This window comes from Ursus maritimus, unplaced genomic scaffold (genome assembly GCF_017311325.1).
Source record: "Ursus maritimus isolate PB19 unplaced genomic scaffold, ASM1731132v1 scaffold_31, whole genome shotgun sequence".
NCBI classification, from domain to species: Eukaryota; Metazoa; Chordata; class Mammalia; order Carnivora; family Ursidae; genus Ursus; species Ursus maritimus.
This window is the reverse complement of record NW_024425675.1, coordinates 22,932,646-22,958,021: the sequence shown is the minus strand read 5'-3', so window position 1 is coordinate 22,958,021 and position 25,376 is coordinate 22,932,646. Positions and strand designations below refer to the sequence as shown.

General features: G+C 48.4%; 1 protein-coding gene across 8 annotated transcripts in view; it reads left to right on the top strand.

Annotated features, from left to right (window-relative positions):
- Positions 1-25,376, top strand: part of CELF2 (CUGBP Elav-like family member 2) — a 298,803-nt gene that overhangs the window by 206,757 nt on the left and 66,670 nt on the right. For all 8 annotated transcript variants that reach the window (XM_040645428.1, XM_040645434.1, XM_040645431.1 and 5 more), the window contains exons 4-5: positions 10,072-10,120; positions 18,314-18,448. In XM_040645428.1, the coding sequence (XP_040501362.1) occupies positions 10,072-10,120; positions 18,314-18,448 (184 nt within the window). The remainder of the gene's footprint in view (positions 1-10,071; positions 10,121-18,313; positions 18,449-25,376) is intronic.

The window sequence follows — 25,376 nt, the reverse complement described above, 5'->3', positions numbered from 1 at the left end:
ATCATTGGTTTGGGAAGACAATTCCACAATCAAAAAGAAATCATGATTAGAAAGGATATCTGTATATTTCCCATTTAGTAATAAGGGCAAATTATTACCTTTCTCTTAATTTTGGCTCATTAATCAGTAGTGATTGTGATCTCCCAGCTGTCACATGAAATCCTCGCATGGTCTTCTGCGGTACTTGGGGTGGTCCCAGCAGCACTGTAATCCTGCAAGCCTTTCCTTACAGTGAGTCTGCCCGTTTGTCTTCATCTCCAGAACTGTTTTATGCCCTCCAGTTTTTTTGTCATTAAAACATATAGATCTCAAGATTCTAGACAAAGCAAGGTGCAGTCTTACAGTTTTAACTAGTTACCCTTTGCTTTTTGCCAGATTTATTTGGGAGCTCAACTGCTTGTATGAATTGCCTCTTAAATCCCAAAGATGTAGTAACCAAGAGGGGAGGCCTGCATGGTCATCAGAGAAGGGGCTTTCTGTTCACCATAATGTTGCCAAACACAGTAGCAGTGCCCTTCTACAGAAATAGCAGCTAGTGAGGTACCAGATTTGACTGGCGGGTTACAGGGAGACCTAGATTAACCTTTCTAAGTAACACGCTATAATAGTTCAGAGAAAAATCAAACTAAGAGCAGAGTAACAGTCTCCTTGAACAGCCAGACTCCTGAAAGCCATACACTCCCACTCTGTTGTAACATTTCTGTTTCATTCACATCCCGTGCCTCCTCGAGCCTATTCATTTTTCTTGTAATATTAAGAGTAAATAAGCAAAATGGAAGCTTGTGTTACTCGTTAATTTGAAAACACAGAATCTAATCACCGCTAATGAGTCCCATACATGCGGGCTACAGCTCCGCTTGCGGGTCTGCGTTGTAGGTACACAAGGTAACACAGGCCGAGTGACTAGGACACCGAGTTACAGATGGGGTGGTGGAATGTTACTTGACAATTAGAGTAATCCGTCAGAAACGATGACTTAATCACCATAACAGACTCCAAATTCCTTCATAGAATTCCACCCGGAGTCATCTAATTTTCCCGCCATATTTTATTTTACTTATTGTATTTAAAAAAAATTTTTTTTCCCCAGGACTGAATGGTTCTGCTGCTTGTTTTCCCTGCTCTGGTATCACACATGATTGGACTAGAAATGTAAATGGTGTCATTATGGCTAAATAGGCTGCCCCGCAGCCCGATGGGCCAAAAGCAGACCTATTTGCTTTCTGGGTTCTGTAGGTTTTTCTCCTGGATTTGGGAGTTGAATGAAACTAGCTGCATACCTCCCAGGTGAGCAAGAAAAGCCATTCTTTCCAGTATGTTAGCCTGGCTTTTGAAGGGGCCTTTTCTCCCCACCTCAGGGAAACCTTTATGCCCGCTAAAATAATCATGGTAGTAGCGACTTTATTCAGCACTGTGCAGTCGGTACTTGGAGCACTTGGCATGTATCAGTCAGTGGCTATCAGGAAGAAACAGTTCTTCCCACTCTGAGCTTATTCCCGTGGTTGGGATTTGCCATGGGAAGGGAGAAGGTGACTTTTGTTTCTTTATTGTCATCTTGCTCAAAGCCACTTTCTCCCTTGGCCTGGATCACTTTGATAAAAACTTAGGTTAGCAAATACCGCTTGCAAGTTTTCTACACACCGACTGTGTTAACTCCGTTCATGGCAATGCACAAAAGCAATTTGGAATAGCACTGGGCTTCGAAGTAGAGATGAATCCCGTGCACTCTGCTTCCACCAAAAAAATTCCGTCTTCAGAGGGCAGCTGTGCACTCGGTTGTCTCCAGAATTTCCAAAGCCATATTCGAATAGATGGGCATCGTACAGTCCAGTTGGTTAACACAGAGCCAACTGCCAGCGCTCTCTGGTGTGAAGGGTGCTTAGCCAACAGTAAGTGGTGCACACTGACGGATTTTAGAGATCCTGGTGTACTTTGTTGCACTACCATTTGGGAGGAAACCACAAAATGTAGGATCAGTTAATGTCAGGGATTCAGAATTATTCTCCTCTCTGAGAATAAGTGACAGCTAGTCTTGGTCTTCTTCAGTCCACTTCTCATCAGTATAGGTGAGGAACATTTCAGGTAGCTTGGCCCGTGAACCAGCCTCAGAGTCTGATTCCGTTGTGTGTGTGTGTGTTTAGAAGGGCCTGATGAAGGAATTGTGGAAGAACCATCGCTGAACCTCTGGAGTGGGACGGTACGGCTCCTTCACGGACAGATGGGTCCTTGGCTGGGGCAGGACTTTCCCGACATGGCTGTAAAGCTATGGGTTTTTTCTTTCCATCATTACAGCCGTTTGAGTTTTCCTTCCTACCTTTTTCACGGAGGAAACACAGTAATTCCTGTTCTGGGGCTAACTTACAATGTTTCTTATGTGCGTGTGAAATACATATGCTCGTATACACCTATATGTATACACATGTACACTGCACACGCCCGTATGTGATTCTAAGAAGGAAGAAACTTCGACAATCTTTACGTTTAGTGTGGAAGAGGGAAATTACGGCAATTTTACTGGTTCTTAGAAACCCCAGGTTCACTTGCAGCACAACTGTGTGGATGTACGCAAAGGGCAGTCTGCAGGAGCGTCGGGGACGTCAGCTCCAGCCTGGGACAGGCCTGAGTCAATCCCTGCTCCACCACTGACTTGCTCTCTGGCGTGGCCAGGTTGCGTCCCTCCCTCTCTCACTCCCCAACCCTCCGTGGCTCCCCATTTATACCTGTCTCAGGGTCGTTGGAACAGTTAAGACACATAAAGAGCCTACAACAATGAAAAGGAAGGATTTTCTCTGTTTTTCACATGCACCAAAAAAAATTGCAAAAATTGGGGGTGCCTGGGTGGCTCAGTTGGTTAAAAGTCTTCCTTCGGCTCAGGTCATGATCCCAGGGGCCTGGGATCGAGCCCCACATCAGGGTCCCCGCTCGTCTCCGATTTCTTGCAGAGGCGCCGTGCTGTTAAAGGTACCTTTGCAAGTTGACTGTGCTCAAGTTCGTAGTAAGGCTGAGTCACGTTCCGGAAGCCACCTTTGTCTCTCTCCGCCGTCCCTGACGCGCAGCCTGGTGCAGCCGTGACCGAACATGCCGCAGTGAACCTACCTGGAGAGCCGGGCCAGCCGCCGTGGCTCCGGGGTGCCTTACCCTAGCGGAAGGCCCCTGACAGGACAGGCTTTCATCTGCGGGCTCGGCACGCCTCCAGTGGGAGGCAAATCTTTTGAAACTTCTTTCTGCCGCTTATACAACCTTTTTTGAGAAAACTGCAGACAGTACAGGCGCTTTGGGTATCCTCGGTGTCCTGCACAGAGGCGGGAGGCGGCCTGCGGGAGCTGGATTTGCACCAGCACAGAGGGGAAGAAACGTCCCCGTTTGTCTTGAAGGCCTGGAGTCCTGTCATTTTCTCACGGGGTGCGTGGCTCTTGTGTGAAGTCATGTCTTTCCCGCCCCCCCTTCCTCCCTTTAAATATTTTATGGGCAGTGAGCTTATAACATGTACCATCACGGCTGTTCCCTCAGGGGTCAAGACAGGTTTAATAATGAGATGCAGAAGAGTGACTCTGTAAAACCCACTTCAGGTTAAAAAATGGCATGTTTTATTGAATCTCGTGTTAAAGGTGGTTGACTCATCAGTCGGTGATGGCTGGGGTTGAACAAGTTTCAACACGAGTTCTCCTCGGTGCGAGCAACCAGCCGTGTCTCCTTCCCCCAGGCCGTCCAGCTCCCAGACTCGGCCGGTGTTAACACTGGCTGTCGAAACTCGGAAGCCCCCCCCCACGCATCACAGGTCCAGGGCAGAGAGGTTGGGAGGAATCACGCCAGACTTCAGATATAATGGGGACTCGAGAGAGCGCGGCTCGTGAATGCTGGTGCTCCGTGGCCCAGCCCGTCTCTGTCCCTGTGACATGACAGGACCCGTGATGCGGGCCGTGACAGTTGTTGCCAGGGTTCTGCACAGCTCCCTGTACGTGCGGTGACCGCCGCGGACTCGGCCTGATGGCTTTGCTCCAACGTTACGTCCTCCTGTTCGTTTTCATGAGCCGCAGCTGGGCACTTCTGCGACAAATCAGAGGTCAACACAGGAGCGAGGGGCGTCTGGTCCTGTCAAGAGATCTGCCGTTCTGAAGACCAGGGGTTGGAAAGCCCAGTCTGGGGCCCTGCGTGTTTATGGGGGGACAAGGGGAGGGAGAGCCAAGTGCTGCTCACTCATTAGGAGCTGGGAGAAAGGGGGAGGCTGTATACTGGAAGGCTGGCATGCCCCAACGCCGACCGACAGCTTCCCACGAGGGTGCCTGTGTCAGGGGAGGGCAGCCTGCGTGTCATTGATGCCATGCTCAGATCTGGTGCAAGTTTCAGCCCTTAACCTCAAGAACCCCCAACTCACTGGAAGCCTGATCAGGTCCCCAGGAAATGGACCTCAGTGAACTGTAGTAACTGTCCGCTTCTCTGGGAGTTTCCACCTTCTGTACTTGGGACGGAACACTTACTACGCAGACGTAACCGAAATTAAACAACTGCTTTCTAAGGAACAGGCTTGGCTCCAGTCGTCCCCCACTCCCCCACCAGGACGGAAGGAGCTCTTAAAATTTCCCCTTTTGTTAGAGTTCATCTGTATTTAAACAAACAGGGCTAGAGACCAAGAAGTTGATCAGTACCTTAATGTGTAACTTGAGGCAAAATGTTGTCCTACAATAAAATGAAAAATTCATGTGCAAAGAAATCTTCAAGGAAATCGATTTAGAAGGCTTTCTTCATAGAAATGCAACCTTGATGAAATACGTTAAGTCAAATTTACTGCCATGAACAGGATCCGTTTCCAAAACGATTGACCTTGGCATTTCCCCAGGACAAGCACTCTGCCAACAGGGAGTCCTGTTGTCTTGCTTTGCTCCAAGGACGGCTGACTTGAACACGAGTAATAGACTCGCTACTCCTGTGTCATCATGCCTCGGGAAACCCGCCCTGTGCAGGTCACAGGCTGGTGTGTGTGAAATTCCTAGACTCCTCCAACCGCATGGACGGATCATGAGCGTACAGACCCATGGAGATTTTTTGGGACACCGCCCGCCCACGCCGTGTGCCCACAGAGATGCAGATTCAACTTCATTAGTGTGTGTCTCTTAGGAGACTCCTTGCAAAACTTCTCGAAGATTGTCCTCCCCCAGGGAATCACCCTCAGCCCTGAGTCTGAGATTGCCTTAGGGCTGGTGAGGTATCAGGGGATGGCAAGCATGACTGCCAAATTCCCTGGCCCTTCTCTGGCCTGCTGCCATCAGCTGGGACCTCCAGGTGCAGAACACGGGCTCTGGGCCCCATCCCATCCCCCTCAGGCGACGGGGGCAGCCAGTTTCCCCCATCACAACAGGCATATAGTCTAGAGAAGCAGCAGTTTGGACACCCCGCGTCTCATCTTTCGTTCTTGAGGTTGTGGTGAGGGGGTGAGAGTGGGGTTGCTGGCCACCAGTCCGGTTCCATGTTTTAATTCAAGCTTGAGTAGACTTGCAGTGTTTTCATCTCACTTGAAATTCTCCACTCCCTGAGCACATCCCTTACTGTTAGCCTTGTACTTTAGGTGTTTCGTATTCAGTGAATGACCTTCTTTCGTGACTTCTGTTGCTTCCTCTCTCAGTCAGAAGGTCGTCTCATCATTTTCTTGTAGCAGCATGGCTGGTTTTCTGTTATTCTGTTCCTTGGAGTGTGTTCTCTACTCTGGAACGTCCTTCCCTCAGGTCCTGGTGAGCGTTAGGATTCCTTCAGGATTGAACCCAAACCCTGCTCTGGCTCAGACACCCTCTCTGGCTTGCTGTCCCTTAGCTGCGTCCGGCATCTCCCCCACCCCAACACCTCTCTTCTTGCATCCGGCTGCCGTGGTATGACAAGCTCCATCAGGACCAGACTCTTCCATCTGTGTATTTGCGGCATCTCACTAACAGGGCATCTGGTAAACGAAGAAAGAAGTGAACGAATGCGTACTGCCAGTCCGACTGCGTCAAATCTTTGAAACCATTTCCTGCTGTAGGAAAGGAATCCCTTTGTTACACCTTGAAACTTTCCACTGGAATGCCTGCGCCACTCGACAAATCTCCAAAACTTCTTTGGAATCATGAAATTTTGAGAAAGTGAAACAACATTATGAGAACAACTCCTCCAAACCATTTTTTTTTGTCTTCCTTGACGTTTACATCCATAGATTTGTAACTCAAATGCACTGTTCGTGATAATGAGCCGTTCTTAATACCGTACTGATTGAACACATCTCTCCAAGAAGGTCACAGTGCTTTACACACACGATCTCAGTAGTCTTCAGAACATACCCGACAGAGGGTGGCCGCACATTCAGAAGTTACCGTGCTCAGACAATCCAGCTTGTGAAGTTGACTTTCTGTCTCTTGGGGCCAGGGCAAGACCAGAGCAAAGTTTAAGATTGCAGTGTCAATGGCCACATTCCAGAGCCTTCGGGGTAGTCTCAGGTCAGAAACAGAGCTGAGTCTCTCAGCAGCTGCAGGAAAACCAAAAGTCAAGTCTTAGAGTGATACTGGTCATAAAGCGCATAGATGAAGTGTTCGGGGAGGTCAGAGGAGGGGAGGTGACTTCCGCCTGGTGGGGTATAATGGTGCCTGCAGTGAGTGGGGCCTGCAGTCCTTCATTGCAGGCTCGTATGTCCAACTCACACGTTGGGCATTTAGTAGAGAAGCAGTGTGATCGGGGGGTAATCAACCCTGGGTGAAACGAAGAGAGCTTAGACTTTTGATCCCAACTCTGTCGTTAGTCAGCTTTGTGTGTCCTTAGTGAAGTCACTGTTCCCTTCAGACGTAGAAATGAAGAGCATTGGGTTGAATGCTGCCCGGGCCTTTTACGGCTTTAGAGAAGAATGATTTCTGTTCTTGCAGAAGCTCCCAGAGCTGCTGCCCCAGACCTCCATGCGTGTCGGAGGCCCGTCTGAATGCCCGTAGCACTCTGTCTGGGCCCCTTTTCTGATGTTGGCCACCCTTTCTTCTATGTGTGCACATCAGCTGCCATGATGGATGGAAAGCTCGCCAAGGGCAGAAGTCCTCTTCATTCGTTTTGTGTCCTGTGCATAGTGTAGATACACTCACCTCCTCTCTCCTTGCCCTAAGCTGTGACTCATCTGAGTCTTTGCGGCACGTTGACCTGTATGTCTTTGCTGTCTGGCGAAGAAAGACGCCACCTCCTCATCCTCTGCCCCGGACTCCACTGAGCTTTTTATATTCCCCTCCCCCATCTTGGCAGTGAATCTACTTGAGATGGTCGTGTACCTTCCTCCTAGCTCCTGCTGCCGTCCTCCTTCTTACTCCCCAGCTCCGTACAATTTGGTATTCTGGCCTCATGACCCCACAGAAACTGCTTTTGATCAGTTCCCGGAAGAAGAGTGTGTTGTCACATCCAAAAGGATCCTTGGGCATTTTCATCGTAGCAGCTAGCAGTGCATGCTCTGACCACCACCTTGTTCTGAAAACCTTCCCAGAGGCCCCTATGGGAGCAGTGGTTCCTGCGCCATCCCTCTTCAATTCCTCTGTCTTGACGTTCTCTATGGTTCTCTTGATATTCCTTGGCTCTTGGCTGTTTTCACTCTACGTTCCCTCCCATCCCCATGGCTCCTGCTGCTGCCACCCAGAACCATCACCACAGCCTGAGATGCATACCCCCAACTTCTCTCAGCCCCAGTCACTTTGAGTGTGACGTGTCCAGACCTGCACTAACCAGCCTCCCCCCAAAACTACTTTCCCATGTTTCCCTTCTTTGGTCCATGCTCCCGTGATGATTCTCTCTCCACATCATCCCCACAGTCAGCCAGTTGCCTCTGAGGTTTAGACCTTCATCAGTTTCACATGGATGTTTGCATAAGCCTCTTAGCTGTCCTCCCCCACCCCAACACCTCTCTTCTGTAATCTATCCACCACATCATAGCCAGAAAGGACTTTTCTGGAATTCAGATTTGATCGTGTAGCCCTTGCTACTTGAATCTTCTATGTCTGACTTGACTTTGAGGCACGATTTCAGTTCCTTAGTACGCAGGATCGTCTGAGACCCAGGTACCAACTCCCTTTCCATCTCCTTCTTGCGCCCTTCCCCACACACTTACTGGCCTCCTTGCCAGGAGGAAGTATGCTTTTTCTCACCACTGTGCCTTGCACAGGATATTCTCTTGGTTTCAGATGCCATTTCCCCCTCCTCTGCCAGCAAGTCCACCTTGGCCTTTAAGACTCGAATCACATATCCCCTTTGCTAAGAAGCCTTCAGTTTCCTCCCCAGGCAGAATGGAATGCCTGCTCCCTTGAGCTCCTGCACCCCCTTGTTCTGCTGTCTAGCGTAGCACTTCCCATGTTGCTCTAGGGGCTATTGACCCGTCAGTCTCCCCTCATACACACTGAGCACCCGAAGGGCCTGAATTTCTTCACTGGGCCTTGTTCTCCAGTTCCTAGCCTAGAGCCCAAGACACAGTGGGTGCTTCACCCATCTTTGCTGAATGGATGGATAAAGGCATGCTAGAAGGATAGCCACTCAGGGTCTCAGCCATCTTCCCCAAACATTAGCTGTAGGATAGAGCCCACCTTACCCAGCCCAAACCAGGCCTTTCCACATTTTACTTCTGTCTGCTTTTTAGGGATAAATTCCAGTCTTTTCTGAAAAGATTGGTCTACTTACTGACCCCTGAACATTCCATTCTCATTCTAGTCTCTTCTCCACAAATTGAATATGTTAATAGAGTGGGAATCCGAGGAGACCCCACATGTCAAGGCCTATGTTCTATGCATAAGAGCATCTTGCCTTTTAGAATAAACGAAGCAGCCCTGAATTATTTAGCCTCTCGTCCCCTGATAGTACTCCCTCTTTCCCATTCCCCTTGTGTTTTGAAGACCCTGCCAGGCATTAGCTACACATGGCCCTGACTGCCTGATGATAATTTCCCATCATTTAAGTGCCAGAGCCAAATACCATTCCCCTTTCCTTTAAATTAGATAAAACCCAGAGCTGGGGCTTGCAAGTGATGGAAGTCCACTGGGGGAATTAAAGGTTCAGAGAGAATGGGACCCATTATAATAAAAGCATTTGCACGGCCAGTGACTCCATCTACACTGTGGCTCTGAGGTTCCTTGGGGTGTGATGAAATATGAAGCGAGAGGACCTTTGAAAGTGGTTGGAGGAATTTATTTTAATTGGAAATGGCGGTAGCATTCTGCGCATGGAGTCAACTCTGGATCACGCACAGTGGTGAAACGGGCATTGCGTAAAGACCCACAGAGCACCCAGGGACACCGCGACTCAGGACCTTGGTGCCGCTTTGTCTCAGGTTCCTCCTGCTCCTGCACACCTACCGAGAGAACCTGATGAGAAGATCCCGGCCTCCCGACCCCTCCTCCCCTCTCCCCTCCCTCCTCCGTTCCTTTAGTAGCTCTGCATTTCCTATGTCATACTTTGTATTTGAGAAAAATTACATAATAGTGCCTAAATCACTCAACTGCTAGACCTTCAAATTACTCAAAACTGTGAGATCTAAGAAAAATCCCTGCAGCAGAGAGCATGGCCAAAAGAAAAACAAAGACTGTCTGCATTTAAATGTGTAATATACTACAGAATCACAGCTCATTTTTCTCAGCATGTCCTGTGCCCTGTTCACGGCACCCCCTTTATATGCCTCTGCTCATTTCATTCCTGCCGTGCACGTGTTACCTCCGTTGCTCAGATAAGGAAACTGAGGCTCAGAGAAGTTAGGACGCTTGACCAAGATCGCGTGGTGGCGATGATGAATGGCAGAGCCAGAATTGCCTCGAACATATGGACACAAACTATACCGAGTGTCAGAACCAGGTTTCAAACTCCGGTCAGACTGCAAAGCCCAGGCCTGTGTCGCAGAGCCCAGTGACTCCAAAGGGTTCTGTTCCGGAACGTTGCCGCAGGCTTGCGTTTTCATGGGGTGACTTTGGACAGGGAGAGATCCTGTTGTTATGGACATGTCCTTATAACAGTATGAGGACTCAAGTTTAATAGTGTGGTGTTTCTGAGACTGTTCATACAGTTGTTCAATCTGCCTTTACTCTCTCACTTTTGTATTTTTAGATGCATCATCCCATTCAGATGAAACCTGCAGATAGTGAAAAGTCAAACGGTAGGTGGTGACCAACTGTCTCATGTGATACTGTCTGTTGCTTTCAATGAAGAAGTCAGATGGGGGAGGGAGGAGCCGGCCCCATGTGCTTCTGCTCGGGGAGAAGAGGGAGAGCTGCTCCCGGGAATTTGCCCCGCACTTGGCTCAGCTGGAGAAACGCAGAATTCGCTCTCCTGCCTCGTACACCTCTGATGTAAAGACCTGTGAAGATGTTGCAAGAAATGGTTTTCCGTGTCCCCCTGTCTGGGGCTTGCTCTGGGTGGTGACTTTGTGGCCTTTGCCTCTTCTTGATCCCCTCCCACAGAGCAAGCAACTGAGGACACCTGATGGGGAGGAAGGACCTCAGGGTGTGCAGAGATGAGTAGGATAAGGGTTCGCCCACCAAGAATCCTGCTATCTTTTCTCCTCCTTTGGTGTGTTCCTCTGTGGCACGCTTCCCTAAGTTGTATCCATGCATTTGCATCCGAATTCATTCAGAATTCAGCAGGCTGATGACACAAACGGACGCTCGGTACTAAAATATGCATGGGACTAGGTCTGTGGAATCATTGAGATTTACCTCTCCAAGACTCAGGAGGGCCGATAGCCACGTTTCTCTCTCCTAACTCTTTCTGCTTCCGTTTACACCCGCCTTCTGTCCCCGTTTTCTTCTTTGAATTCACTGAAATGTATGTTAAAGGAATCTTCTACCTGCTTAGACCTGGGCGCGTCTCCGTCCCCCAAGACTGACATAATCAGCACTGTTTGCTTCCACAGACAGGTCTGCACCTCATTAATTAGTAATCAGGGCAGAAGCCGTGCACTCGGAGATCTGCATATCTGCAAATGGAAATTATGATTGGGGTCTCAGTCTCTCCGCAAGGTATTTTTTGCTAATTGTAGTGCATCCCATTTTCTGGCTTCTTCACAGACTAGGAAGTTTTAAAGAAAATTCCAAGTCATATCCTGGTGCCACCAGCACCCAGTTGGTCTGTCAGGGAGTAGATTTGGGCGCTCACCCCCCCATCTTCTCCACCACCACACCCCTATCTGAGTCTGCTCCCTCCTTTCCGTACTACGTAGCACAAACCCAGCATCCAGCGTTACAGGGTCCAAAACCTCGCCCTGCTTTCCTGCAGGACCCCGGTCAGGTGACTTTGCCCCTTTATTCAGCAGTTACCCTGTGATGACTGACTTACTGTTGCTAGGGGCGGCCAGATCCTGACCCCAAGGAACATACCGACGTTGAGTCTACTGATCCCACGGTCACATATAACAATCGACCTTGGATCTCCTCATTCGTGAACTACTTCCACAGACTAGGTTTTTTTGTTTTTGTTTTTTTTTTTAGACTCATGTAAGATACAACAGTGCTTTGTGAACGATAGAGCACAAGTGCTATAAAATGTGGGTTATTGTTACCTCCTGGATTTTTCTCTGGCCTCAGAGGGCTCTGCACTGAGAGTGTCTGGAGGCAGAAGGCCAGGGGCCCAGGCTCACTCCTGAGCCTTTTTGCTCCAGAGCTGTGTATGTGAGGGATGAACCCTGTCTGTGAAGGTCATCTGGGAGCTCCTGGCCCCTAAGAGTTCCCTGTCCTTTGGACTCTTAATTCTCTAGCCTGTGTCAGGACAAGGGCCATGAGGGAGGCTTTGTCTTATTTCTGAACCTTAGGTCACTGTTACAAAAGCAGAATGAATTAGAGAACTCCCCTGGGGTGTTTGACCTGAAATACCCAAGCAGTTGGACCATGAAAGGGTTTCTTCTTTTGCATTTGCTGCTGTGTGGACACAACGCCTGACTTAGAGAATCCGTTGTATAGGCTAGCCGCCTGGAGGTCTCAACTGGTTAGTCACCCTTGCTTCCAGTGTCAGCTCTGCACACCGAGGGTGAGGTTTGCTCTGGGTCTAGAACCGCAGCAACAGAGTAGGACTGCCCTCAGCCAACCGTTGTGCACGATCTCAGAAGCCAAGCAGGGTTAGACACTGTTTTACTAAGGTGGGAAGATGCCTGAAAATGCCGTTGTTCCGGAAGCCATCAGGGTAGCCATAAAAGCTATTTGGAGGAGCCCAGACTTGACCGCTGACCCTGCACATGTTAGCTGTGTCCTTGGGCGGGTTCTGTAACCTCACCCAGCCCCCATACCTCCGGCTGTGAGAGGGGGCAACTCTGGTCCACGGTCTGAATTCTTTTTGTAACAGTCCACCTTACAGGGTGGTTCTAGGGGGACATAAGCTAACATCTACAAAGAACCTAGCACAGTACCTGGCACTTAGTAAATATTCACTGGGCGAGTTATTGGCGCCCTCGTGGCTAGGTGAGGCAGCTGTTTTAATGCACTCTGAGCAGCCAAGGCTGCCTTTCACACCCAGGCATAGCTCTGTGCACACGAAGGAAAAACCACCTCCACACACCTCCTCGTTGGGCCAGTTCTTCCTTTGCTTTGTAGATCGACCTTCACTTTCTGAGTTTCCAGGAAAAGAAAAAAGTCAAAAAGTTTAAGTGGACTGAAAGCTCCTTTTAAAGCATTCTTCTTCATGGAGGTGCAAAGTCTATGCCTCACCTCGCAGAGACTGAACAGGCTTCAGGGTTCTCCTTGGACCTGGCTGAGGAATCAGGAGCGATGTATCATTTTTGAAAGCAGGTGATAAATGGCGCCAGTCCTTTCTGATTTCACATGGCAATGTTGACAGGTAAGCAGAGTTTCCAGTGCTCATAGAGCACAAAGATTTCTTCGGCTCAGATGCTCTCAGTAGCTCCTGGAGTTGTGAGGGAGAGATAACGAGCTCTAATTGCACCTTTATTGAGTTTGCTGACATTTATGGATAGCACAAAGGACTCCTCACGGTGAGACAGTTCCCATCTTCATTATCAGTATGTTCGGCTCTCAGAAACTTTGTATTTGCTGAGCAAGAAAAGGCTGCTAATCACTGATTAATTAGTGATGGACAAATGAATTCCAGAAAGCAATCACTCTTTGAAGCCTTCGTCCACCTAGAGATTCTGACAAAGGGAACCGCCGTGGTGAGCCCTGACACACTAGGCTGCTCTTGGATCTGCCCTGCCCTTCAGTAGTTTCCTGCACGGGCTTTCTAGATCTCCAGGCCTCCTAGAGCCTGCCCTCTTAACTGGCTCTGATTTAAGCTGCAGCCTCTAGCACATTTCTGCAAACTCACAGCATTTTACTTCTGCCCTGGTGCTTCTAACTGTACCAGGTGTTCAAAAAAAAAAAAAAAAAATCCCACTCTGGATCAGCAAGAAAACACTGGGGTCTTTAGGAAGAACCCACTGAGTAAATACCCAGGTTTCGCAGAATCCAGTTGTCTTACCATTCTTTCACTGCATACACTTGAGTGACGGCAGGGAAGAGGCTTGAGGACGTGCGGATGCCGGATCGCAGCATGCCCGAGCACAGACACAGTTGCTGTCTTTCATTCTGTATTCCATGGGAGGGCCTCTTTTCCAGCTTTGTTTGCTATGCAGAAAAAGGTACCAGCTGTGCAAGATTGAAAAGTAAATGCAGTTGCCGGATCTGAAGTTTGTCTAGAGTGAGTGATAAGAAAAGAATAGAGGTTGCCTTTGGTCCTGTGCTTGGGGTCTCAGCGACCAGCCGGTGTTCACTTTTAGGTCATGCTCTTGGTTGAGAGGGTTGGGGTTTTTTATTGTTTTGTTTTGTTTTACTCTGTAGACAGAGCATAAATTCATCCTGCTTTAACCCTCCAACCTCACGACTTGGCGGGGTTGCTTACAGCCTCACATCCAGAAATGCCAAGTAAGCCCTTTCTCTCTTCTCAAGGCCTCCAGAACCCCTGGTATCCGTGCATCGAGGTCAGAGCTCGCAGGGTCAAGATGACGGAACGTGGTCAGGGAGGTTGCAGGCCTGCAGGGCTCCAGTAAAGCCGGGATTCACGGGCATCCCCATCCGGTCACTTTCACATGCACTGGAAGAGGAAGAAATAATTTTGAAATTCAAAGTGGAGAGACTCACGGATTTGGAAGCCGTAATTAAATGCCATATGTTAGCACTAACACATTGAAAAGTTGTTAATTAATTCAGGCCGCCCTGAATCCAGGTGTGACTTTGACAGATTGTACACCAGGGTGTTCGCACAGACTTACAATTAGGGATTTTTCAAAAATGAAGTTTCTATTCCCTGAACTTAAAAAGTCCCCACTTAAAACTTAAAATATTAACCCTTTCTCCTACCACAGGAGGAGAACTTGAAATGGTCGCTGGTTAGCGGACCAGATAGCTTCCGGTCCCGTTGAAATGAGTGATGGCCGTCCCCCCACCTGCACAGCACTTTGTGTAAAAAGTATCACCCATCACTCATTCATCAGTTATCCTGAAAGAAAGTAGACTTTTTCCTTGCAGGGCAGGGACTTCTTCTTTCCTTTTTTTTTTTAATTCCCATGAAGCACTTCACAGAGTACTATAAACTCAGTAGGTTTGTTTAAGCAATCTGCCTTCCCGTGGATTGAAAACCTAAGTGAGCTGTCTGCCTGTGGACACAGAGGACAAAACCCCCCCCCAAGAAATGCATCAAAAATTGATGAAAAGTTCAGTGAATGCAGGATAATTATGTTTATTTAAAATGCTGACAAAGCTGTTTAGGGATCCTTAGACTGGGAATCCCAGGAATAAGTTTTACAAATATATTTTCACTGGGAACACTCGAGGGGGAAGAAGGCGGGGAGTGAGTAGTTCTCCCCATTTGCCCTCAAAGCACGCACGGCCCCAGCTGTCAGGACCACAGAGGGACTAGGGCCAGCGAAGGATTGCCGACATCCAGCTTCCCTGACGGGGCGCACGCATGGGAGGACGTCGGCATTGCGGAGAGCGTCTGGATGGTGTCGGTTTCCGTTATATTTCCTTAGCTGCTACTTAGTACTGAAAAAGAGCGCTCTCTTCCATCCCCCTGCCCGGGTTTAGCCGGCAGGATGCCTCAGAAGAAGCTAGGCTTTGTTGACAGGTGGGTTCCAGTTCTTACTGTGCATCTTAGGAAAAAGTCCTTCTTTAGCTTTTTCAGGAGCTGCACATTTAGCTCACGCCAGCATCACCCTGCAGCTCCAGACCTGCAGTGTTTCAGCTCCGTGCCATCAGGATGGGTCTCCCAGTGAAACCAAGGACTCACTGGGAATTTTTTTTTAAAGATTTATTTATTTATTTATTTGACAGAGATAGCCAGCAAGAGAGGGAACACAAGCAGGGGGAGTGGGAGAGGAAGAAGCAGGCTTCCAGCGGAGGAGCCCGATGTGGGATTCGATCCCAGAACGCCAGGATCACGCCCTGAGCCGAAGGCAGACGCCTAATGACTGCGCTACCCAGGCGCCCCTCACTGGGAATTTATCATGTGCTTTTGTTTGAAAGAACTAAAACGGGATCCTTTAGAATAAGAAGAAATTCAATAGGATTTTTTTTTTAACTCTCAAGAAGAGATGAGCCACAGCTTCCTTGGGTAGCGGTCCTAGAGACAGTGAAGCTTGGAGGGTGAGGTTACCACTGCAGCTAGAAGTTTGTGGCTCCTGGCTCTGCTATGCTTCAGTCCGTCCCTTCCCATCGGGGGATGCCGTGTTTCCTCAGGGCTGCCGTGGTGTCCTGGCGGTCCCAGTGTTGGTGAGCGCAGGTGCTTGCCCTCCTCCCACCACTTCCCCATACATCAGCGGTAGCTCACCTACTCTTATGGGTGAGAAGAGAGCTTAAATGTAAGATTGTTCATCTGCAGGAGGGGAGTCGGGTCCTCACCGGCTTCCCCCTACGACTCAGAGCCAGTGACGCCATTGCCCTTTGATGAGGCTCAACACAGGACAGGGTGTTCCTTTCCTATACCTTGAGCCCCTCTCTACAGAAGCAGCAGGAAATGATGCCTATTGTGCTGAAGCCTGGCTGCTTTCCTCTGTCCACCCCACAGTCTCTCCCCGTGCTCCTTAAAGGCCAGCTAAAATGCCACATCCTCCGTCCATCAAGTCTTTCTCGAGCTCTTGGCTCATGGTCGGTAGCTCATGGTACTATGGCATCGTGGTTTCCACTGTGTTCCTCAGAGCCCTGGCTTTTCTGCCCTGTCTCAGGAGCTGCCTGAGTGCAGAGCACGGCTGGCAGGTGGGATTCTGGGCTTCAGCGTCCCCCCCGCCCCACAGGCTTAAGTCACGCCAAGCATGTAGCAGGATCCCCTTGTCTTTGTTCCTTAAGAAGAACAGCAAGGAAAGAGAAGAGTTTAAACCCATTTTATGGATGACAAGACTGAAGTCCACAGAAGTCAGCTCACTCCCCAGGGTCGCACATGATGGCAGTGCTGGAACCAGACAGGTCTCCTGACCCGGCCCTGCCTTCCCCTGGAGGCCTCCACTCCCTCCTCTGCTCTCATAGGAAACAGCACAGGAGACAGGACTGGAGCCAGGAGTGGGACAAGCAGATGTGGTCCAGGTTAGGCCCCCTCCTAGCTGAATGACCCCAGGCACGTTCCTTCCCTTCCCCACTGGGTAGAGGCGTGTCTTTTAGAGTGAGAAAAAACATCTTTCAGGTCTCTCACTTCCGGTCTGGGCTCTACAGGGGAAGAGCACTTAGCTGCCTCACTCAGGCCTCTCAGAGCTGTGTTGTCCTCTAGAATGTCATCTGTGGCTTTTTAAATTTAAATTAGTTACAATTAAATCACAGTAACAGTTCAGTTTCTCAGTCACACTGGCCACATTTGAGGTGCTCAGAGCCACGCATGGCTTTAGCTACTGCCGTGGACATCACAGGTCGGTTCCCCTCGTGGACAGCACCGCTCCAGAGCAAACCTCCCTGTGTTCCATCCCTGCTTCCCCGACAGATCTCTCCCAGGCCTGGGGGCCTGGGGGCAGCCAGTTCGACTCAGGCACCAAGAGCACCTGGCCCTAGAAAGTCTAAAATACATTCTTGTTGGTAAAATAAAAATGAGACACTGACTATCCAGGGTGAGAATAAGGGAGACAGAGAGAAAAGCCAGTTAGAGAGCAATGTGAGAGGATGGTACGGACGCAACATGGAGGTTTGCACCCAGCGGTGGACGGCAGGGCCCTTTCCTAAGCCAGCCTGTTTGAGGCGCTGCTCCGGCCGGCTGCCCTTGCTTTCGATTCTAAGAAATGGACTAAAATGCAACACAGGAAGTAAGCAAGACTCCTCCCCGTGGACGTCTAGAATGGCTTTTTTTCCTTTTTTTCTTTTCTCTCTCTCTCTTTTTTTTTTCTCTTTCCTAAAAGCTGCAAACACTGTCCTGAAATCAGTGATAATTGAGCCTTTGAGGCTAAATGTAGGCCACTTATCCTGAGCGCAAGCTTGTAGATTTTGAGGAAAATCTCCTAGGTCATCAGAGGTAAACCTTCCCCAGTCTTTCCCTCCTGGCAGTTTCCCAGGTTAGAATTGGCATGTGGTTGTCGTGACACCCAGAATGCATTTCTGGTCATCAAGAGTCCTGTCTCCGGGTGCATAGAATAGTTATGGTTCCCTCCTTGCTCTTTTCTGTTACGGTTCCACCCGAGCATGGGTCCGTCACAGTGGGGTTCTCCAGTAGCCACAGCCCCATTCTCTCCCTACAGTTGCCTTGCTCTTCATTTGCGGATGCAGACCATGCCTTGTCCTGGTTAGAGCTGCATAGCCATTGTGACAGACAGATGGACAGACAGCAGGTCATTTACTGGCTCTCCAGAGAGAAGAGCGCCTCCCTTATCTCTTCTTATTGTCTGGATTCATGGGGCAAAGCTATTTGAAATTGGGGGAGAAGCTTTTCTCCAATGAGTGCCTCATTGAAAGTTTTGTTTCCTATTGCACTTCCTCTGTTTGTCCTATTTTTCTTTCCCTGACCCTTTTTCTTTCTTGGTCATTCAAGTTAACACCTACAAAAAAAAATTCAAAGGCATATTCCAAAATATCTCTTATGTCACGGTGGCATTTAGCAACTGCATGGGACTTTGCACGGTGGGAGGGGAGGACTTCGTAGCATTTTGTGTCCCCTGAAGGTGTGTCTATGGGTAAGAATGAGCTCACAGGGAAGGGAGTGTCTGGGAGGGGCTGGGTGGGAGAGCAGAGGCAGGGGTGGAGGGGGAGGAGGAACGAGGCCTGGAAATCAGAAAAGCTGGCCTTGGGATGCTGCTTCCTCTCACATGACTGCGGGCCCCTGGCTTGATGTGGTAACGAGCACTGATTACAAGAAAAGGGTTCAAACTGGCCTTTGCTCATTCATTATTTTTATCTCCTAGCTGTTGAAGACCGAAAATTGTTCATAGGAATGGTTTCGAAGAAATGTAATGAGAATGATATCAGGGTGATGTTTTCTCCATTTGGCCAGATAGAAGAATGCCGGATTCTCCGGGGACCCGACGGGCTGAGTCGAGGTGAGTGTGCCGTCTATAAAGTCTCCTCCCTTAAGTGCTAATTGGAACTCTGTGTCACGATCAAGGTAGACGTAGGCACCGCACGCAGCGAGAGGTTACCCTGTAATGTGTCCCGTGTGATCAAGTTATCCACTGTGAACTTTTCACCGTAGCGGCAGTGATCGCCTTGTATTTCTCAGGTCGAGAAGGTCTTGAAGCCAGCATATTAGCTCAGGCTCTCCCGGCCAGCAGGGAAGCCGACAGCCTACCCTGTTATACACCCTTTCTATCTCAAACGGAAGTAGGTTTTGGGGGTGAGGGAGAGAGGTGGAGGAGGAAAGAGAATATGGGTTGTTTTCATCTTAGTCTCTGGCTTCCTGCCTATGCCCAAAGGAAGTGTGAAGGGGATGGGCCTCATGACAGCAATAGAAACCAAGGAGAAACGCCAGTGTTCCCACGTAGCGCAGAGCAGGTAGGAACTCAGAGAAACTGGGCCTGTCCTGGGCTATGAGGGTTTTATTTTAAAGATCAAAACTCCTGGAGACCTGAGCGCAGGAAGTCCATTAAGTGGCAGAGAGATGACTCGGTCCAGAAGATTGTAGGCTCCTCTTTGTCACCGTGACAGAAGCAGAGACCGTGGCTGCGAGCACTGACGAAAACCAGTATTTTTGCAAGCAGCTATCCAAGGTAGCTGGAAATAACCGCTCTCTTTCCATGTTTGCCTCTCCTTGGACAGCGCCACAGAGATCCTTCCCTACAGCACTGAGAAGCGCTGCCACTGAGCCTTCACCCCCCATCAGATTGTGTTTCCCAAGACAGCCCAGGAGGCTGGAGTCAGAGTGTATATAGAAAACACATTTTTCACTTCTTCTAAGAAATCCATATGTTTGCAACACAGAGAGGCTCTCATTCTATTAATGTACTTACTGATGCAGTTTCCATGGGGCTAATTAGAAACTTCTTTTCTTTCCCCATCTCTGGTTCTGGGACAGCACTGCCTTCTCAAACCACATGCTGAAAGGAAAGGTCGAGCCTTAGGTCCCAAAGCACTAATTTTCACCCATCTCCCTCATTTTAACTAAACGCAGCACCATGCAAGGAGGAACATTTGTTCTTTTGACTTTGAGACACAAAACTTCGTGATGTCAGCTGCTAGAATCAAAGGCACAGAGAACAAAAGTTTCCTGCCTACACCCACCTCCAGAGCCCCACATGGAGGTAGTCGAGGGGAACAGTAGAAGGAGGTGGACAGCTTCAGGCTTGTGGGGCCCGTGTTTTCTTCTGAAGGTGGTTTTTAAAAGGAAGGCATGGGAATGACAGTGGGAGTGTTGTGTTCCCTGGTAGTTGCAAAGGTTGTCATTCTGCCTCACCGTGAACACGTGCTGCCCGAGATCGGTATGGGCGTGACCCTAACCCGCAGACCCAGTGCCTGGGGCTGAGCCATAGCTTACCCCACGCTGTCACGGCGGCAGCCACAGCAGCCCCCCAGGCCTGTGACCACACAACCTCAGGGGTACAGGAGGATGCTGGGAGCTCCGTCCCGGCGCCCTCCGTGCCGTACCCGGCACACTCACTCCCCGAGAGCTTCCAGTCACGTGGGATCATAGGACTCTGCTGACAGTCATGCTAGATACCCACCCCGGGGTAGAACCCCGTGGGAAAAGGCAGTGTGGCTAGACGAAGAAGAAGAAAACATGGAGGAAACACATGATCCTGTTTTTGCAGTCCCTGTCCCGCTGCCAGTGTGGCAATCCGAACCACCCTTCTCTCCCCTTCTTATTCTCAGTCACTTCCGTCTTAGCGGTTTCCCATTCACCAAGGCGTATAGCATGGAGAAAGAACAGAAAGGAAGGCCCTTAAATTAATCAGTGCAATTTATAGCGGCCCAGAGGTCAGTGAGCCCGAGATCCAGTCCCAGAACTTCTGACGTGAACCACCGCCACGGTCAGTTCCTCGTCCTCGTTTCCCCCTTTGTAAATGGCAGCGGTGACCTTAGCTGCCCGCTCGCCTCCCAGGGCATGCGGGAGAGTTCCTGTCTAAGCTTACCCCTGCCCGGCTCCGGAGAGACCTCGGCTGCTGCTCTCGCTCTGCCGGCCCGGGTCCACCGTGCACTGACCCCGTCTGCCCGGCCGAGACAGGAACGAATAGCCTTGGTGCCCGCGGCGTCTAGAGCTCCTTGAGCCTACGTGAGTTATTCCCGCAGATACGACTTTAAAGCAGCCCCAGCTTTGGCAGGGAAGAGCAGGACGCGGTACTTGACAAGAGAGCTTGGCTAACTGGATCTGCCGCGTGGTTGATGAGCCGGCCCTGGACACCAGGAGCAGCCGAGTTCGGAGACAAGTTACGGGAGCACTCTCATCTGTATTTTAAGTAGATACTGGCTCCGTGTGAAGAGTAGAATACTCCTCCCTGCCTTTTTTTTTTTTTCCTTCTTAACAGAAAAGTAATTTCTGGTGAACTGATGAGAATTCCCTATGGCAAAAAAGAAAATGCTCATTTATAACCATTTGTCCTGAAATATAAAGCCAGACAGTGGTAGGTTTTTCAATTAGTGAGACCCAGGGACTCCTGGGTACAGGGGACGGCTCCTGAATCAGTGTATTTGTTAAAAGAACAATTCTCTCTCGTGCTACATTTTGCTTTCATTAAAGAATTGCAGTTTTCAATCAAATATTAATAAGTGTCTCCCATTAGCGGCTCTGCAGATAAAGGGTGCTCAGCATTTCTGGTCTCCGTGCCTGTTGCTGGCTCGGCTGTTTAAGACAGACAGACAGACATAAATAAATAAATAAAAATTAAGTGAAAGGAAAGGTTGGCTGCTCTGAAAAGCACCTTCAAAGTACGTTAAACTGAGTATAAACTAGTCAGTAAAAAAAGTTTTTAACTCAGACCATTTGCTCATGAGGGAGAGGTACAGAAAAGTGGTTCACTTTTCTGGCTTCGCTTTTGCCCAGTTCCGCGTCAAGAATGAAGACTAAAGAGGCAGTTGGGGCGTTGGCTCCCCCACAGCTGTCTCCTGTCATGTCTTCTCTGCCACCTCCGTAGCTTCACTTCCTCCCTGCAGGGTACGAAGCCATGGTTTCTCCAGGCTTGTCGGATCAGAGTCCCTCACCGATTCGGAGTAGTGGGCTGCCAGGACCCACAGCTCTGGAGTTTGCATTAGAATCACTGTCTTTAAAATAAAATCATCATCTCCTTATGGGCCAGAAAGACTATTGGTAAAGTCCCATCAGGACTCAACAGCACCCGGATTTGTGCCATGTTCAGGATCAGACCCCACCCCGCCCCCCAGGAATTGTCCCGGCTGTACATGGACAGCACCCAGCATCTACCAAGCACGTTGAAACCAGCACTGAGCAAGTATCAGGAGTTTGACTCTCTCTAGGCAACATATCCGCATCTAAACGTGCACGTTCCCCTCCGGGGGCAGTAACCCATTCTGCCATCTTTTCTAATTTGGAAAACCTGGTTTGAGATGCCTTCAGGCCCCTTCATAATACTCACATCCTTCTGCAATAGCAGGTCAGCCTCCCAGGCCTGCTNAACGCACCTTTTTCGAGAAAGGAAGCAAGATACCACGAGTCCATCATGGGAAGTCAAATGAGCTGTTTGCTCTCAAAGTCAAAGCTGGCGTCTTCTCAGCCAGTGCATTTATTTGTCAGTGTCCCCTTAGCCTGTTGATTTCCTAAAATACACATGTTCTCACATACCCATAATCCCACAGTCAGAATGGACTGTTTGGGTACAGTCTGCCGGGTTTTCTGCACCATGGCAACGATTGTCTGTAACTCAGAGACAGTGAAAGAGTTCATCTCATTTTTCTTTCCCATAAAGTGTAGTCAGATCTTCACTGCCATGTAAGGTAACTTTCTGCTTGTTTAAGAATATTCCAGCTGTGTTGATGGTGTTCCAACATTCTCCTGCCAAAACCCTTGACAAATGAAATTGGCAATATTTTCAGGGATGTTGGCAAGCATAGCCTGGATTTAGCCATTAAATCCTCGTTTGTTTCCGTTATATCTGATCAGAATATTAGGACAGGGCTTTTGACTTTTAAAACATGTACACAGAGCAGACTCGATCACAACCTCTTAGGCGTGCCCACCTAGTAGCTAAACATACGTGGACACTCTTACCAAATACCCCTGGGTTATTACCTGTATTTTGTCACCTCGTTCTGAGTGCGGTCTTGGAACGTCCTCTCAGGGGTGAGATTTTTGCAAACTAGTAAGTCCTGTGCACTCGGCCTTGGGTGGAATAGACCATCTGTCTCTCCAGGCCAGTTCTAAACAAACCAGCCCAGCACTGGGGACGGTGCGTTCGAGTATTTGTTTGGATGCTCTCGTGTTACACTGATAGCATATGTTTCATAAACTCTGCCCCTGCTAAAAAGATACAGCGAGGAAAATTGGCTGCATTAAGAACTTCCTTTGGCCGAATGGGAATTTATAAACAAGTCTACCATAGCCGAAAGCTCCTTCATGCCGCACAAGTTATTTTAAATTATGCTTCCCTCAGTTGAAATACAGCAGGCTACTGCTTCTCTTTCAAAGCAGAGGCAGAAAAGCAAGAGGCCCTGGCACTGTATGTGCTTTTAAAAGTGCGTGTGTGCCTGCCTGCCTGCCTTCCTTCTTTCTCTCTCTCTCTCTCTCTCTCTCTCTTTTTTGGTGCAGACGTAGAATTCATCTAGTTCTCAAAATTCTCTTGCAGCTGAGAGAAAAGGTAGAACACCTGAGTGAATATAGCTTTTCAGTTGAGATGACAAGTGTAATAGATGTGTTCCAGAATCTTCTCTGTGACAGGGCCACGTGCTTTCCTTAGATCCTGTCTGTAGGAGGAAATTACTTGGAGAAACCTCTCCCCAGTCAATCATTTATCTGTTTTAGCAGCAAGAAGGCAACCTCACCGAACTGGGAGGAGTGTTCGGTTCCTTTCATTTCTGTGAGCGATCTCTGACATTCTGAAAGTAGGGACAATAAATAATTGTAAGGTAAATTACAGGTCGGCCACAGTTAAGGACGGAATTTTTCTTTATTTTTTTCAGCTATTATGTATTTGGAGAGGCTTTAAGACAATAATATACAGGCTATCTTACCTAACCCAAAAAAAACAAAACACACACAAAAAAAGCTTCATTATCTTGGTACATGTAATCTTTTTTCCCCTTTCTAGTTTCTCCTGCGTTTTAGGCAGTAGTCAGAGAACTGACTCTGAAACAGTATATCCACTGATCTAGAACAGGGGAGGGCTGACCCTGAGACATTCTAGAACAGTAGAGGGCTGACTCCGCAAGATCAGAGCAGTTATCCCGTCAAGACCCAAGGGACTCCACTGCACCCAGAAGCTCATTTTTACTGGAAGGGGCGAGTTGACCTAAGTTATTTTTGTCCAAAGGGAAGTCAGTTCCTTGGCTTTTAGAAGAAGCTGGCAGCCGGTCTTGGTGAAAGAAGCTTATGTGACCCTATATTAGTGAAAAGCCACAGATTTGAGGCCTAATCGTAAAGCCACCACCATGTTTTCAGTGGCATGGAAATGAAAATTAGAATCTAGCCGTAGGACCAGAGCAGAAATTACAAAGGTTAACAAGCTACCAAGCCATGAAACATTTGGTTCTGAAGTTGCAGTACTTCCTCCAGAATGGCAGAGAGAAGGAAATTTCCAACATGCGCGCTCACTCTACAAACGACAGTAATTTTCCCTCTTAAGTAATTGAACACAGCGCATAGTCCTGAACTTGACAGAGCCCCTGAGGAGACAGGTTCTCTCTTACTGCACCACTGCCAATAGAGTCCAAAGGTTAAAGGAGTCATCAGATTTGTCAGATCATTTTTTTTTTTTTTGGATGCAGTAAGGGTTGTATAATTAGAAGCATCAGTCGAGCTTTTAATTGCAGGTTTCAGAGAGGAAAGAGCAATGGTTCAAGTTTATAGAGTTGGAATTTTATTGTTCTATTGCTAATACTTCTGAGACCTGCTAATTGCTGTATCTTTCTCACTAAGTTACTTAAAAAGTTCTGCTTGTTCTGAAATTGTGGTAAATGCATAAACTGTGCCTTATTGATTTCTGTCGACATTTTACATGTTGTTTTTTTTTTTTTTTATGCATTCTTAACCTCCATTTGGAAACTGTCAGTTTGGCACACGTTCCTGGATAATAAGAGCAAATAAAGTGAATGAAACAATCTTCTTGACTATTAAAAGCAGACTTAGGCCAGGCTTCTTGTGATGTCAAGTATATCTCCATTAGATTATTTGCAAAAGCAAATAATTCCATTGTGGTCTCAAGAAACGGAAGACGAAAAATCTTAGTGTTATCTCCTCTGTTAATAATGTCGGTCATAATCACAGTGTTTTTGAAGGGGTATCATTCTGAGACGGATGGTAACTTTGGGGCTCTCGAATTATAGAGCTGAGTCGCAATATGGAAGCCAGTAGACATCCTGTCGTCTGTCTCACACTGTTACACACGTCTTCTAGATGCCTCAGAGAAGGCTCCAGATCGCTTTCCCTGATGACAAGCTACAGCCAGTGGAGGTGCAGACAGTGTGTTTAAATAGGAAGCTTCCTAGCTGCTATAATGCCAGAGAAGTATATGAAACAGCTCGGCATTCATAGCAAGCTAGACCTAAGGCCAGCTTAACTGGGAGGTCAATGAGAGATGACTCTCCCATGTACTGAGAGTTTTGTTGTATTAAAAATTACAGCATGATGCAAAAAAAAATGCATTGACTTATTTTCATGACTGGATGTTTTTGTGCTTTGGGGATAATGGGCAGGTGTTGCTTTCTCTTATTGCTGTTTGATTAAAAGGTGCTAATACAGTATTGACTTGATAATCTCACCAAGTACACACGCAGAGCAAAAGAAGAAAATAAATTTTATGGCTCACAAATTGATTTACATAAACCAAACAATTTGCTGGGGGATTTTTTTTTTTTTTTTTTTTTTTT